The sequence below is a fragment of the Diadema antillarum genome, unplaced genomic scaffold (assembly GCF_040938485.1).
Source record: "Diadema antillarum isolate AM-2024a unplaced genomic scaffold, OU_Dant_1.0 scf00000087, whole genome shotgun sequence".
Taxonomy (NCBI): Eukaryota; Metazoa; Echinodermata; class Echinoidea; order Diadematoida; family Diadematidae; genus Diadema; species Diadema antillarum.
The window spans coordinates 1,620,708-1,636,935 of record NW_027270976.1 but is presented as its reverse complement, the minus strand read 5'-3'; the positions used below and the strand labels follow the sequence as shown (position 1 = coordinate 1,636,935).

General features: G+C 40.0%; 1 protein-coding gene across 1 annotated transcript in view; it reads right to left on the bottom strand.

The window, feature by feature from the left end:
* Positions 1–4,543: 4,543 nt before the first annotated feature.
* LOC139718059 (HEAT repeat-containing protein 5B-like) overlaps positions 4,544–16,228 on the bottom strand; it is a 75,863-nt gene continuing 64,178 nt past the window's right edge. The window contains exons 25-36 of the mRNA XM_071629552.1: positions 15,742–15,870; positions 15,047–15,175; positions 13,880–14,061; positions 13,349–13,417; positions 12,798–12,977; positions 11,885–12,359; positions 11,214–11,486; positions 9,687–9,989; positions 9,004–9,228; positions 8,137–8,288; positions 7,314–7,527; positions 4,544–6,632 (exon numbers count right to left, since the gene is read on the bottom strand). Of these exons, the coding sequence (XP_071485653.1) occupies positions 6,313–6,632; positions 7,314–7,527; positions 8,137–8,288; positions 9,004–9,228; positions 9,687–9,989; positions 11,214–11,486; positions 11,885–12,359; positions 12,798–12,977; positions 13,349–13,417; positions 13,880–14,061; positions 15,047–15,175; positions 15,742–15,870 (2,651 nt within the window). The 3' untranslated portion in view covers positions 4,544–6,312. The remainder of the gene's footprint in view (positions 6,633–7,313; positions 7,528–8,136; positions 8,289–9,003; positions 9,229–9,686; positions 9,990–11,213; positions 11,487–11,884; positions 12,360–12,797; positions 12,978–13,348; positions 13,418–13,879; positions 14,062–15,046; positions 15,176–15,741; positions 15,871–16,228) is intronic.

Here is a 16,228-nt window from a genome sequence, read left to right as displayed (position 1 = left end):
CACACGCCTTCATGATGAGGAGGACACTTTGCACCGCTTTGGACAATGGAGCAGTAATCCTGGAAACAGTCAGCTATGTGCTCCCTCGGCCTACAGGGCGCCACCACCACAGCAACAAACCAACATGACCATGGAGCAAAGACACCTGATGGAACACAATGATTTACTCACTGTAGGGAGACACCATGAGTTAGCATACCCACCTAATATTTTCAAGAACGTGGAGAATGTTAGGTCAGGCCTACCATACGGAAGTGACTTCATTTTTCCGTCACAAAGTGGCGACTTACCTACTCAAAGCTGTCTTGCTGGTCCCTCTATTCTTGGCCCTAACTCAACCGAGATGACCTCATCAGCAACGCATACACTTCCTCTTCCGTCGCACACTTCTCTGTCATCGTCACAGCCCTCTTCCCCTTTGTCACCAGTGTCCGTGGCGAGTCCTTCTTCAGAAGTCTTCCTCCAGCCGACAACAGTTCAAGAGGAACAACTGGCACCATCTCCTCTCTCGAGCGGTGGTTGTTCACCTCGATCTCCTTATCGCATTAGTCAGCCATCACCTGTCAGTACAAGCTCTCTTAGTGGCGATTCTGTAACAGGGGTATTTTCTCCACCGCCCTTTGCTCAGGGAGAACAACATTTACTGACATGTCAGACAAATTCTTATACATTGCCACAGACATTGCCACCGTCTTCCACTCAAAGAGATGAAAACTTGTCATTTGTTTCCTTGTTAATAAATGATCAAGAAGTGACATATGAACCTTCCCAGCCCCAGCCTCATCTGCTAAATAACCAACAAGCACCACCCTCCCCACAAACAGCATTATCTCCAAGTGGTATAGAAATTAGCAATAGCAGCCATCTAGACAATACATACACATCTAGCTCATCAAATGACTTTTCAAAATATCAGACTCAAACATTGAAATCTCATCGGCCTGTTTCTCCATCAAACTCAAGATTGCAAACCTCGAGGAAGAAAAGGGGCAACAGGAACTTACAGCGTGACCATGGAAACGACATGTATAGATGTAGCGTGTGTGGTAGGACATTTGAACATAGCATCGGTCTGAAGAACCACGAAAGGAGCCACAGGCAGGACAAGAACCACTCCTGTCGGTACTGCAAGGAGGTCTTCCACTACAAGACCCACTTAAAGCGTCATGAGCGTATGCACGCCAGGGAACTCCACATGTGTCGGTACTGCGGGGAGATCCAGGAATCTGATTATGACTTGGTTCAACACGAACGAAAGCATAGGCTGGAAAGAAACAGTCAGGTGGAATCCAAGACAGATGAAAAAGACAGCGGCGCGGATGAAACGGCTTCCAATGCTACAAATGAGTCAGATTCTCAGTCTGGTTTGTCTCTGTAGTAATCACATCACGTTCACTACACTTCCTCTGAATGCTCCTTCATTCCTTCATGGCAGCTAGGACTAAGTTAGTGCAGTGCAAGATTTTCAGCTACTGTAAATCTTCTCCTATTCAGTCTCATCTAGTAGGTTCGCTTATGACGTCACCCCTGGATTCCTGCTAAGACGCATCCCTGGATACCACTTTATTCCTAAATAGACGGGGATTGTGTTGGCGACAAGGGGAAGCTACCTATGTGTCTCTTTAATACCTCTTTTCTTTGATGCGAAATCCATAATTGCTAAATTTCCTCACATAACGGCAAGGTGAAAACTTGGTGTTGAGTCATCTACAGTTTCACATAGATTGAATGTATGCAATAATTCAAAAGCATAAGTATACCTGTTTTGCATCCTTAAATCTTGTTAGAAACATAGACATACTACCTGAAAACAAATTTCCTAAATATATATATATATATATATATATATATATATATATATATACATATATATTTGTCTTCTTTTTCTTTATAAAGATTTGCACTTGTTTGGTGAATGAATACCGGTAGTTAAGTACTATCCATTAATTTTCTGCAAATTGAGAAAGTCCTGACTTGTTGAGTTCTGTGACTGACAACATGAGATCAATCTAAAATTTCACATTGGCTGTGCTGTACTTTGTTCTTGTCATAGGTACAGCTTAAAACTTCGGACAAATAACATATCTGCAAAATCATCTTAGATTATGTTTACCTGGTCAAAATCTATCAAATTATCGATAATTCCCTTAAAGGGGAAGGCTAGTAACTGATCAGTGGGAATCAGTGGAAATGCTGGGAGATGATTGTTCCAATCCTTATGGGATTCATTCAAGAGTTCATTGTATATCTATTGTTGTGTGAAAATGATTTGCTTCAGAATGGTCTCATATTCAAGTAATGTGCAGTTTAATGCTTCCAGGTTAGCGTCCCTGGTCAGTGACGGAGCATTAATCTGCACATTACTTGAATATGAGACCGTTCTGAAACAAATCATTTTCACACAACAATAGATATACAATGAACTCTTGAATGAATCCCATAAGGATTGGAACAATCATCTCCCAGCATTTCCACTGATTCCCACTGATCAGTTACTAGCCTTCCCCTTTAAGAGATTTGTTACCTTCATTGAATAATATTTGTCAATATCACCACTCTTTTAACTCTGATGTATGCATGTATAATAAAGTTAATTCTTATTGTCATTTTAAAAATGTTTCCAAATTCTCCGCAGAAAGAGATGGATTTTCATCATGTAATTCTATCGATGGGAAATTGCCTATATTTTGGTAAATAAAAAGTTAAAATGTGCTTGTTTTCAAAATTCTGATAATATCAAGTATTATGTGCTACTCATGTTATGAGAACATGATTTACTGCTTCATTCAGCTGGTGTAACTGAAAGGCAGCTCCATTCTCATGTATAAACCATTGAAGACCAGTCCCGTGTATACTCAGGCAGGTGTCTATGGAAAATGCGTGTTATATCAAAATCAGTCCGTCCTCAACGGGTTAATATAACACACACACCAGGGCTGGACATTAGTGGTGGCCCAGGGCCACTAAAAATTTATATCGGGCCACCAAATTTTTCTTTTGGTGATCCAATCGAGCAGCTGAAATCCAAAATGAATCTTTATATTTCCTATTATTGTGGGTCACGTTTATTTTTGGGGCCACCAAAATATAAAGATTTCAGTGGCCCAAACGGGCCACCAAAGAAAAAAGTTAGTGTCGAGCCCTGCATACACAAACACACTCACACCCACTAAACTCTCCTGCAATATAGTGTATATGGAAGACCTTTAAATTTAGTGTTCGGTCCAGGCTTTAGTTTTGTTTTTGTTTTTTTTCATTTTCCTGCTTGACCTCACCCTAAGAATATGTACTTATTCTTTCTCTGAAGCACTTATTTTGACAAAAAGGTGCAATCAACATTATTTACAGTCCAAATGTTATACTGTTATGTTTTTATGCTATAATAGGTTAGTTACACATGTGTATGTTGAATGAAGAGAATGCAGATGAATTATTGGATGTTCATGTTTTTCAAGGGTTCTTAAGACCCTCATTAAATACTAGTAATACAGGTTAAAATTCACTTTCATCCAGTCTAACACGTTTGACACATCTGCTTAAGGACCGCAAAATTCAACATTACTACAAAGAAAAGTGTACCACCTTTTTTGAACTCCCTTAATGCTCACATAATCTTATGATTAATGTAGTATTTAGTAATCTATGAAATAAGTTACATTACACACCAGCTTTTCCCACCTGTCTTTAAACTCTTAAACACACTGAATCAATTGACAGTATGATTCAAGACAATGATTTATTTCACAAAAACATATGTTTTATTTAAACATTGATAAATGTACATGAGTTAACATTTGACATACTTTCCTTCTTTGCATTTACTGAGCTTACAGCTTGGGCTTGAGATACTTGGCAAATCAGAGTACATCCAAGTATGAGCATTTTAATATATTAAAACATTTAGTATAGACATCACATATGATAAATCATGTATAATTACACCTTTTAATCTTTAATTTACAATTGTACAGCAAATAAGCATTCTGCTACAAATGAAACATACACTATGACTGAGTTAGTCCACAGACACTTTGTGTGGTCAAACACAGTGCAGTATGGTCAATTGTAACTATTCAAGAATCATATGGCAGCTATACCTGTACATAGTATTTTTGTGTGTATGATATATCACAGAGTGTTGACCACCAACACATATTCACGTAGCATTGCGCGCACCCTACATTATATGACTGGATTCTCAACCAGTTGCATGACACTCCAAGCGTCCATCTACAGTACCAGCTCTACCAACTTTGAGATTGAGATGTTAATTTACTTACAGGTAGGAAAATCATTTCCTTGTTATCAAACATAGAGCTAATCGTAAGAAAGTGAAACGGATAGACACAAGATATACAAGTGTGAATACTAAGATTATTTCATCATAAATTAAAAGAAACAGAGAAAATGATCCAAAGATTAAGAGAAATGTTTGTAAATATACTACTAGTATTGTATCCCACTTTTGAACAAGTCATGGTGCCAAATTAACAGAAATAATAGCACATGACAACAAAGTCTACAAAATGTGAACATATTTTGGACATTTACATAAGAGCTTCAAACTTTGGATGATGTGACTTACCAATGCGTCATTATTCTAATACAGATATAAAGTACAAACTGAATGGAGCATACTGATCTCTCATGTCTGCCCAACTGAGTGGTAATTCAATCTGAAATGTCACAATTTTTTTACTGTACACACTTTCATTGTTGTTGTTGCCATGATGATGAGAGTGCCATACTGATCCTTTAAAATACATGACAGACAAGCAGGAATGAGTAAGGAAGAGAATATAGAAGAGTATTGAATTGAAGCTTGACAGAGTGAAATCAGCTGTGATCATTAATTTGGCATCTTAAAAGTCTTACAATACCCTGCAAACCTGTTTGCAATGGGCGTTATCAAACAATTGTCATCCTGAATCTCAACCACACTATATTTTCGCCATGTTGACTGACTTGACAATTTCTTTCATAAACTTAAATCATAAATTATGAAGCTCTTATGTCTTCAAATAGAACCTATATCCAATGACCCAATGAAACTTTTATGAAAGGAAATGATTGTAAGCTGCCTATGTAGCCACTTTCTTTTTCTCCCTGCAATGCTGACTTCGTAACTGAAGATTTTTGAACTGCAAGTTGATGTGCAATCACCATAGGTGTGTTTGCAGGGTTTAAAGTTCAACCCGTTAGAGGAAAAAATTATGCATATCACCTCACTGATATACCAACACTGAATGTGTAAACTAAACTTCAACAAAGCCAACATCTCTTGGGAATCCTTGCTATGAAAACTTCCCAACCATCTTCCCAGGATCTCCTTCATCAGTTCCTGACACAGTCAGCTAGTAGAAGATCTGTAACCGTCTTTAACTGGGTTCTCTTCACCATGTACTAATTCTTGCTGTTGTATCTTAGTCATCTAGTCCAACCTGCAGCCACTGCTCGTGAGAGAAAACATGAGATTCTATTCTAGCAACTTAAGATGGCTGCTTGTTCACTTCTTCACACGAAGTAGAAACTTCAAAGTAATGGTGAGGACAGGAAAGTGGAAGTATTGATATTATTCTTGTGCATCTTGGAAATGCTGTCTATGCAGACTTTCTTTCTTTCTTCAGCAACACCACTTAAGTTAGCAGGTACAATCAAATGGTAGCTTATCTCACAATTTGCAGCACACTTTTGAAAAGAGTTTAAAACAGCTCTCAGCTGGAATTAAGTCACCTGATCATTTCATTACATAGCTATGCCAGCAGACAGTATACCTATATGAATTCTCTTTCTATGAGGAATTTTACCTTAAAGCTACTTACATATACTTGGCATACTGAAGTGGAACATCCTTGTAGCACCGTGGCAATCATTACACATGCAGGAATACAGCACATGTTGCAACTGCAACACACATAGACTATTCAAGAGCTCGGAACTTATTACTATGAAGACGGATAATATCATGTTCATACAGATTTCATGATCATTACAGTCAAGAGGATTGCTTTATTTGGGCAATCTATGTACTTAAGTGAGATGCCGCAATAGAAATTGCATAGACTGGCACTATTATTTCTTTACATTACACAGCATAATAATGTTCAAGCCTATGCAGCCATTGATTTTTTCACACTGGGAGTTGCCAATTTTGAGCATGGTGATAAATAGGGACTACCTGATCTTTGTTTCCCTCTTAGTATGCTTATACAACAAGCACTCAGTCTGTAAGGGGCAAAGTAAGTCATCAATGCATGAAGGTAAAATGGCAGTTTGCATCCTGGGGTTCAAGGGTCACATCACTCCACTGGCTCAGCCAGTGAAGTTGCTGAAGTTCATCTTTAACTTGATGCTGGGGGCAGCCGGGGTCTTGCTGCGGGACGGCTGTCGGCTGGGCTGCTTGGCCTTCTTGGAGGCAGCGTTCGCATGGATGGCGCTCTCTAGCTTAGTTTTCAGGTCCGGTGAGGCAGCCATCACACTCTTGAAGGCATTGGGGTACTGGGGGCCTATCTTCATCAGGCGCTGTAACACATGGTCGTGTAGCGCCCTCGATTGCTTGGTCTGAGTAGCAGAGTCTCCAGTGAAGAGAAGACTGATGAGAATAGGGACCAGGAGGGCCACCATCTGAACTCCTGGAGGTAGAAGACATAAATGGGGTGAGGGAAAAAAAAAAACATCAGTACAGCATTCAGAATTCACCAGACACTAGATTGTGAAATCAATAAAACATACCCATAACTGGGAAATTGCAGTCTGAAGTCACTGTAAAAACACTATCTTCGGATATCCAAGAGCACTGGATAAGTGAAGCAAGCATCAAATGATAATTTCTCCCTACTACTGACTGGTGTTGTTGGGCCTACATCAAATAGTTTGATATCAACATTACCATGGCAGATATTTTAATTTCAATTTCAATGATTAAGTATAACGTCTTGTCTAAATCCAAGTTTATTATCAAAGGGATCAGTTTAATATGTCAGATAAACTGATATTCCACTCGATCTCTTAACAATGATGACGAAAATGAGTGAATAACTTGAGACGAATCTTGTACTTCTTATAGGAATTTCAACTGTCATCTTTTTTTTAATTCATTGACAGAGTCCACACAAAAGTAGTTGGGTGCCTCACTTATTTGATTAATGATGTCCTTCATAGAGCACTGTGAAAGTCACAAGAGACTTTGCTATGCTTTAATAATGGTTTCTTCAAACTCTTTATACTGGGAAATCAAACAAAAGACTTGCAGCATTTCACAGCGCAATGCAGCAATAAAAAAAAGCTTTAGGAAAACTGTCCAGTTCACTTACTATGAGAGTCATCTGTCAGGCCGACCAGAATTTCAAGCACCCGTATGGACTCAATAATGACGGCAACCGACTCGTCGTTGTCGGGCATGTTGCCAGCCATTGACTGGAGAGACTCCACTAACCTCGGTCCCATGGCATGGATGTAAGGTGTGGATACCTCACGGTGGGGACACTGGAAGATGGAGGCTGCCATCTGTAGACACTTCAGTTTGACCTGAGAGAAGAGAAAGATAGTAGAACAGGTGCCATTTAAGCATGTAATCTAGTTATGACTATATAATCACTCTCATAATATGGATGAACTTCTGCAGTTGACATGAGTGTGGTATCAATTACAATGGGCAAATTGCTTCATTCTGAGGATGAGTGAATGTCAGATCTTTAGAGTGCTAGAGGGAACAATTAGCTCCTCTCCCTTTCATTCACCACCATCCTTCCTGCAGCCAGCATCACATAACCTCATGTAGTCTACACTTAATACTTAGCCACACTGTGTGGGTTGACGACATCTATACCCTACTCTGACCTACATTTAGGGGGCATTTCATGAAGCATTTTGTCCGACAACTTTGTGGGACAAATTTGCTCTCAGACAATCAGAGGCAAGGATTTCAGTAACTTTTAACATTTTGTCAGACGAAAAGTCTGACAAAACGTTTCATGAAATGCCCCCCAGGTCATATTCAGAAAACAACACTGGCTTAGTCACTCTTCACATAATGAATTTAGAACTTGCCATCCCTGATATATGACAAGAAAGGTTTCAATGGGAAAGAGAAAAACATCAACCACCCCAGCATAAAATTGCATGCATGGGACTCACCACTGGCTCCTCTGATTTGAAAGCCTTGCAGAAGAGATCAACTCCCTGTGCCTGTAGGGAGGAGACGGCTGAGACGGTGGGTGGGGCTGAGGCAACAAAGACAGCCACAGCAAGCAGCACACTGCACATATCCACCTCCATCTTATCTTTATCTGTACAGGGTGAACACAGAGTTCGGCCAATCAACCCTTGCAAAATCACCGTCTGTTTAAATATCATTGACATTGTATGAGGCTGGGTGAGATATGGTAGCATTCATTTGCAAAGCATTGTGGGGTGCTCTGAACAAGAATTTCACTTTTTGTGACTTCAAACAGTGACTTGTACAGAAATGTGAAAGCATCTACAGGTTTTACTTCTAGACATAATGGTAAAGCACAGATAGACTTCATTCACAGGTGATCTTGGACCTATAAGAACAATGTAAATTAACAGTGGAGAATATTGCCACTTAGCATTATAAAACAAGGAGACAATATTTTCTTTAAACCGGATTAGTTTTTTTCTTATACAGATAGCAACGGTTAGAGAAAATGCAAACATTCAACTGACTCCAACAGACATGATGTCTCAAAAGTTTGCAAATACTAACAATTCTACTGCACCTGTATTCTGAACAATTATCATTACAATTGTCTTATTGGTATATTGTACATGTATGATGACCAGAAACATACATTATCAGTCACTCCTTTACAAGCCTCTTGATGCACAACAACCTAAAAACTAATTCATATGTAAACTGATTTTAAGTTTGCCATAAAAGTTGTACATGGTCTAACAATGCATGTAGTGAGTGTGTTTGTGTGTGTGTGTGTGTGTGTGTGTGTGATTGGGAGTGTTTCGTTAACCATGAGCCACCTTCACCTGGGTTGGAGTAGTCCAAGATGGTTGCCAGAGTGCTTTGCAGGAATTTCTCCCACTCCTCTGAGCAGCGTGGGTCCTTGACGTAGGGTGATGTGGCCAGGGAGCGCAGGGCCTGCATGCAGGATGTCACTGTCGGAGCACTCTTGCCATCAAGCGAGGGCTCTGCCGTCTCACGCAGGATGTTGGTCGTCAGGAAGAGGATTGTGGGTAATACTGATATACTTCCTGTGTTGACATGAGTGATCAAGACAAAGCAATCATATGAGCTAAAAAATCTCAATTCTAATCTGTCCATTTGCATTATTGTTCTAGCAGACACAAGAAAAGTTTTGCACAAGTTTTGCACAAATGACAACATAACATACATGTACATCCCATACATGCATCAGTAATCTATACAACTAATTCTTTACATTAGGCTGTAATGCGCAGCAGAGCAGTCAATCTGAAACTACGCTCTGACATGTCAACAGTGAAAATAATTCACTTATCTCTCAGTTTACCTACAAAAAAAAGTCACTTGTTTGTTGAAATGCATATATTTATCTCTTCCTGATATCCCTACACACACAAAAAAAAAATTTGTCTGATCTGATATAATTTAAGATATAGGTGATGTAGAATAATGCCAATGGAAGGCTAAGGGTTAAATGAGGTTTTATGGCAAATGGCATTGAACTCACCTGCTGGTGAGCAGAGTGAAGGCAGTTCTGCCATGATGAGGACAGTACTGGAGATGAGTTGACTGGCCTCGTCTGACAGCCCGGCATTCTTGGAGTAGCTGTGGATGGCGGCGGCACTGGTGCTACCAGAGGGATTGAGGGCGGGCAGCTGTCGTACCAGGATGCAGAGACACACCTCCAGGGTGGCAAACACCACTGACTTACCCGGTGTCACCTCTCCACCTACCCCGCCCTCACCGATGTCTGAATCCCAGTCAGCTTTCTCCTCTTTCTCTGACTTCTCCTTGTTCTCTATACTCTCACCTGGTGAAAACAATCATTAAGGCTAGAGTCAAGTCTCAGAAAACACTCTAGAAAATAGCATTTCTTAAGTCTGCTTCTCTTTCACACTTTTTTGTGTACATATACAATTTAGCCAAGAATATTATGAAAAGACCCATGTTTTGGTATATCCAGTGATGCAACAAATACAATCAACAACAATCAACAAAGACAAACATATTAGTCTAGCATATCTTTCTACATATTCTTCACAAGGTCTTTAACCCTAAAAAGGCCGGGGGGGTTGAATCAACCCCCCCTCGACATTTTTCGCAACTACTCCGCCGCGCGAAATTTTTTGACCGCGCCATTCGCTGACTTTTTACTTTCAAGTCTCGCGCATCTTTTGACACCATTTTCACAAAAATTGCCCATACCGTTACGACGCTGCATGACATTTTATACATACTTGTCAGACCGAAAATGGCTCAAAAACGTGATTTTGTGTATAAAGTCTATGCAAATGGAGTTTTCTCTTCTTATTCATAAAGATATGATTATTTTCACTTTCATATGCTGAAACTAATTAATTTTAGCATAATTATGCTTGAAATAGGTTCGGTCATAAATTTTGTGGAAAAAAATGATAAAACAAAAGGTCAACAAAACAAAGAAATTCATAAGAAATTCATAAAACAATAAAATACATAAGAAATTTATTTTGATACCAAATTCTTTTTTCAAGTACATTGTTAGGAATGCTACAAAGAATATTTTCACCAAAAACTAGGATTATAGGAGCTTTAATTTCTGATTTCGAGCAAAATGTATGATTTCATGCATATATTAGCATAATCAATCATTTTGACGAAAATTTCCATTTCTTTTTGTATAGCTTGGTAGAATACGCCACAGGTAATGCACGTGCCAAATTTCATGGCGATTGCGCAATCGATGGCTGAGATCTCGGGGGGGGGGGGGGGGGGTTGAATCAACCCCTCCCCGGCCACAGAACACCCAAAAAAGCCCGGCCTGGTTAGGGTTAAGCAAGTCCTGTTCATAAGGTTTTTCACAATAATTCAAACAATCCTGCAAATACTTTAAGCAATTTTCATTTCTGGCATTGCATAAACCACCATCAAACATTCTACTAAGAGAGAGACATCCCGCAGTTCTGTCCAAGGTCCCTAAATATTTCTGCTGATGTGATTTTTTTCAATAGCTTACTTCACTGACTACAATGTTGTCAGTTGGAGGTGGACTGACCTTTGACCTTGCGCTGGCTGTCCAGTCTCTCCTGCATGGCCTTGATGACCTGCCTGACCACAGCCACCACCTGTAGGTGAGTGGCCAGATTCTCCCTGGTCAGTAGCAGGCGATGTAGGACATTGAGGAGCTCAATGGACAGTGCTAGGTCTGAGGTCAGCTGTCGCCGGCACCAGGCATCCTCCAGCAGGGTTTGGAGGGCCTGGAGACAGGAGGAGATGTTTTGGAGTGGCTCTGTGGCTCGCTGGTTGGACAGGCTCTCTACACATACACCTGAGATGGGGAAAAAAAGGATAGGCAGGTAATTTAGCCATAAAGGATGCAAACTCTAACATTGTTACATGATTCACAGCAGTGATGTCTACATGTATGTGTGTGCGTAATACAATGGCACTATAAGTCAATGCACAGCCTAAGTAAGTCATGTAACATCATGAGGAATAGAAATTTGAAGAAATATTGGACTAATAAGAGAAAAAGGTTGGCAATGACATGATATACCTTGATCTGGTAATACATGTGGCTGTTTTGCCAACATACTTGTCATACATACATTGCTCTGCCCCATTTAACCTTACATGTATCACGACCAACGCTAAAAGTGAAATAGCATTATAGCAGAATCTCAAGAAGGGGAAAATTCTACTGACTATCAGACAGAGAAAACTTACCTATGATGAGGTGAAAGTAATCAGCCTTGATTTCCTCTGGCTTCTTGTTGGAGGCTGAGTTCCCCCTGGGTATGACTGCCATACCAGGCAGCATGGGTCCACTGTCCGCTGGGCTGCAGTAGCTCCCATCACTATTCTCTTCTATCATCTTCAGACCTCCAGCGTTGAGCCAGAGGGAGGCGGCGTACACGATGGGTGCCCAGGCCCTGAGGTAGTGGGGCCTGGTAGTTGAGGTGGCCTCGGGGTTGTAGAAAGCCCCGCCCTCTGGGGGTAGCTGGCTGGTGAACTCGTCAGGGAGGGCCAGTAGGGCGTGGTCTCTCAGTGCTGCCAGCCAGTACTTATTGAGAGCCTTCAGCTCTGGTTGTACCAATGTTAGCAGGCTGTCTGAAGATGGCTTGTCTGTCTGGTAGTCATCACCATTCTGAGTAGAATGGTTGGAGTGCCCTGTGTTCTGCTTCATGGCTACAATGTACACCTGGTGGAAATGAATTATGTCTTTCATTAAATGGAAAAGTACAAACTATATTTCTTTTTCTTTTTATTTGTTGAATCTATTCAAAGCACATTTCACAATCAATGTATCCATCACCTCACAAGACACTTGCTTCATGATATCAGAAAGAGATACAAATAGTGTTACAACAGTCAATATTTGTGTGGCAAAGAATATACTTTCTGTCATACTGTCAGCTGACATAAGGGAGTGTCATCCTTGCCAATACCATGCATCAAATTCATACATCATTGGCAATTCCTGCATCACTTGAACACCTTTTTGTTACAAGAGCATAATATAACATCTTTCATCGCCAAACAAATGTGTTATCTGAGTCTAACAAGGGAATTATTTCACTTTCTGGCCTTCCCAATGATTCTTAAATATTGATCCCTCTTGAAGACCACCAAAGCCTACCTCAGCCCAAGCTTTGATGACAGCTAACTTCTCCATGGTGAATGCACTCTCACTGTAAAGCTGCAAGGGGGCGCCCTTCCCCACTTTGAGTTTGTCCAGTGAGGAGACAAGCAGCTGGTGAACCCTGCGGAGGTCGTTGAGGTCATGTGCCACACCACTGCCAATCCAGGCACTGGCAACCTGTCAAAATACAGAGTAAAAGAGAAACCGCTCAAGAGTAACATCTAACACTCTGCGTCTAAGAGACCTGTAATGGACCATGAAACTGTGAATAAAATTTCAAAGAAATACCAAAAGATTTTTGATTAAAAACATCATCTTGGGAAGGGTAATTCTTTCTATAATGCCATTACAAATGGACAATTCATCAGAAAGATAAACCTAAAACTTTATGATGCTATTGATTTATCACAAATCTAATGATGGTAGGTGAAGGAATGATGCATTTTCTAGGATGAAAAATTCCCTACATGATGGATAGATAGCAACTTACTTTGACATTCCCCAAAATACCAATTGACATTAATTACCTGGAGTCATACTGAGCTCACCTGGCAAGCCATGGCTGTGACGTCTGATGGTGTTTCAGCAGAAAAGGCTGGCCTCAATGCTGCACCCACCTACATGGGTGGATAAACAAAACAAAACAACAGAACATATAAACTTTGTTGTATAAGCAACAAGCTGGGCCTGTTCATGGTACCAACATTCAAACACAAGGGTAAGATATCAAATAGAATCTAGAAGTTTAATTTGAAATGATCATATCGAAATAAAGTAAAAAGATTATGAAAAATTGCAACAGATTAACATATTTCAGAATATAGAAATGAATGAAGGGATAAATGAATGAATAAGATGATAAATTGAAGAATGAATAGGAAAGGTTGATAACTGAAAAAGATAAATGAGCAATGAAATACATAGATTATGAATACAATAATTATACTATTATCATTATAATACCATTCTAAATAAATGAGACAACAAAGAATAAATATATGCATTAATGATTCCTAAGATTAATGTACAGTAGGATGAATTGCATAGATTGCTGAAAGAGAGTGAGTGAGGAGTCTCACCTGTGCTTGGTACTGTTCCATGATGTAGTGGCCAGGGAACTCTGGTTCCGGCACACGAGCAAACTTATTGATGACGTCTTGAAGCAGCAGAAGTCCAGCCTTCCTCAGCTGTGTGCTCTCTGAGGTGGCTGCAATGAATGCTGTCCTAACAAGGTCTGACAGGTGTAAGACTAGGTAGTTATCTGTGGGTGGGGAGCAGGAAAAAGAGGGCTTTAAATGTGATGAACGAACTTTTATTTTGTATACTATTTGTCAGGTATGAACAAGGTGTAGTGTGATGATGACAGTCATGAAAAGGATTGGCACTGAATGTGACGTTCAAGTGTTGCTGGCAAGATATGCTGTGATCATCACAAGTCATACAAAATACAGTTTCTTTAGTCGTTACTAGTTCCTTGTGGCTTTGCTCTATAACATTACTGTTTTCATTAATAGGCTTTCAAAACTAATGACAAGCCAGAAAGTGACGTCAAAGATTTTTTTTTTCAAATCTTGAGCACATGCCACAAGCCTTAGATAATTGCTGTAGAGAAAATTTATATTACTGGAAGTCAAAACGAGAAGGTAATGGCAGCATTCAAGTACAGTGTCAATCACTACTGTAAAAGTGGATAATTTCACGGCCAGGTAAGATGGATTTCACCTGTTTTTAAATCCATGGAATCAGGACATTAACTACTGGAACATATGGCATGCAAAAATATTCGCGTGCTTTTATTTTCGCGCCAGCGTCTGGTTGTGCGAAATGCGCAAAAAAAAATTCCACAGCTCAAAAATTTCCACTTTTACAGTAATTCAGAGCTGTTCCACCCATCCAGCCATGCTCACTACCATTGTCACTGTCCAGTCGTCTTGGAATAAGTTCTGGGCCAATTCTCTCACTGTAAAATCTTTACTACTTCACTGTAAGTGCATGCAAACATTGATCTCACAAAGTCTTGACAGGGAGTCTGCAAATTGTCACCTGCCCGGCAGAAGGGCTCCAGCATGAAATTTTACCCCAAATCGAATTTTTGTTAATGCAATAATTTGACAGATTTTTGAAAGCACTTTCATGTGTTGCAACCATCATGTTTTGTGATTTTTTGAGCCCGCAAGCTCAAGGGCCCTTCTACCAGGCAGGCGACGAAACATGTGTAGGAATCCCTTCTGGACGTTCACACTCACTGGTAGCCGTCTTGATTCTCATCTCCCGGGCAAGGGCGACATCAAAGTGCACCGTGTTGCCATCACAGATCTGGATGACTCGCCGCACACTCTCAGCCGCAAACACCCTCGTTGGCCATCGAGGAGGAACTGTGAAGAATGAGCAGGATTCAGACATTAGTCGGGGAAGAAAGATGTCTGATAGATAAACACTTTCGGGTGCAGCATATGTGTATGAATCAGCACTTTTTTTAATGTACTCTTTATCTATCTACTGTAAAAGTGGTTTCTTTCGCGTACAGAAACTTTCGCGGTTTTCATCGGTGCCGACTTATTTGCGTGTGTTTAAATTCGCGGTCGGTAATGACAGCATTGAAACAAGCGATGAGTTCAAAACATTTTCGTGTGATGTTAAATTCGCGGTTCAACCTCAAAGCTCGAAAAGCGCGAAAATAAAACCACCGCTAAAGAAACCACTTTTACAGTAATTCTTTTTCTGTTTGGCAAATTTAAAAATTGCTGTTCTCTGGTTCATGACGCTTCAAAAAAGGTCAAAGCAGTTGATTAATTCAACTGCTGAATCTGAAATCCAAGCAATATGTCAGAATTTAATGATTACCAAATGAGCCATGCATTAACAGCTAACCCATGATTTCCCTAAGACCTAGAATGAATTTCAGAGTGACTATACAGCTGCCAATGATGACTTTTTTCACCTGTGGGATGTGTGTCAATCTTTTCCGGTGCCTTGAAGGTAGCGTCATCATCATCACATTCAGCGTTTTCTTTATCATTATCTTTCTGCAGCTCCTCAAGGTTCTTCTGAGCTGCCATCGAATCAGAGTCTGTTGAAACAGAATATTCATCATTAAAATTCACAGAAACCATTTCCTCATCAAACAATATAGAGTAGATATAGACACCACACTTTGAGTTCGAGTCACACTGTAGGCTGAGAAATATGCTTCAGATTACTACAGTACAAACTCTGGAGGTTTTCAAAGTGCTACAGCTTTCATGACTGAAATTAAATGAGTACAAGCCTGTATGATCTGTGCATACCTGGATGAAATGCATGCTTAAAATCATTGAAAACAGCATTAAGATAAAACTATGCACATTTAGAAATTATTAAATGTTAAGTAAGGACAGGACATGGGAAGAAGTGACCATCATAAACAAACTACATGTTCATAATATGCA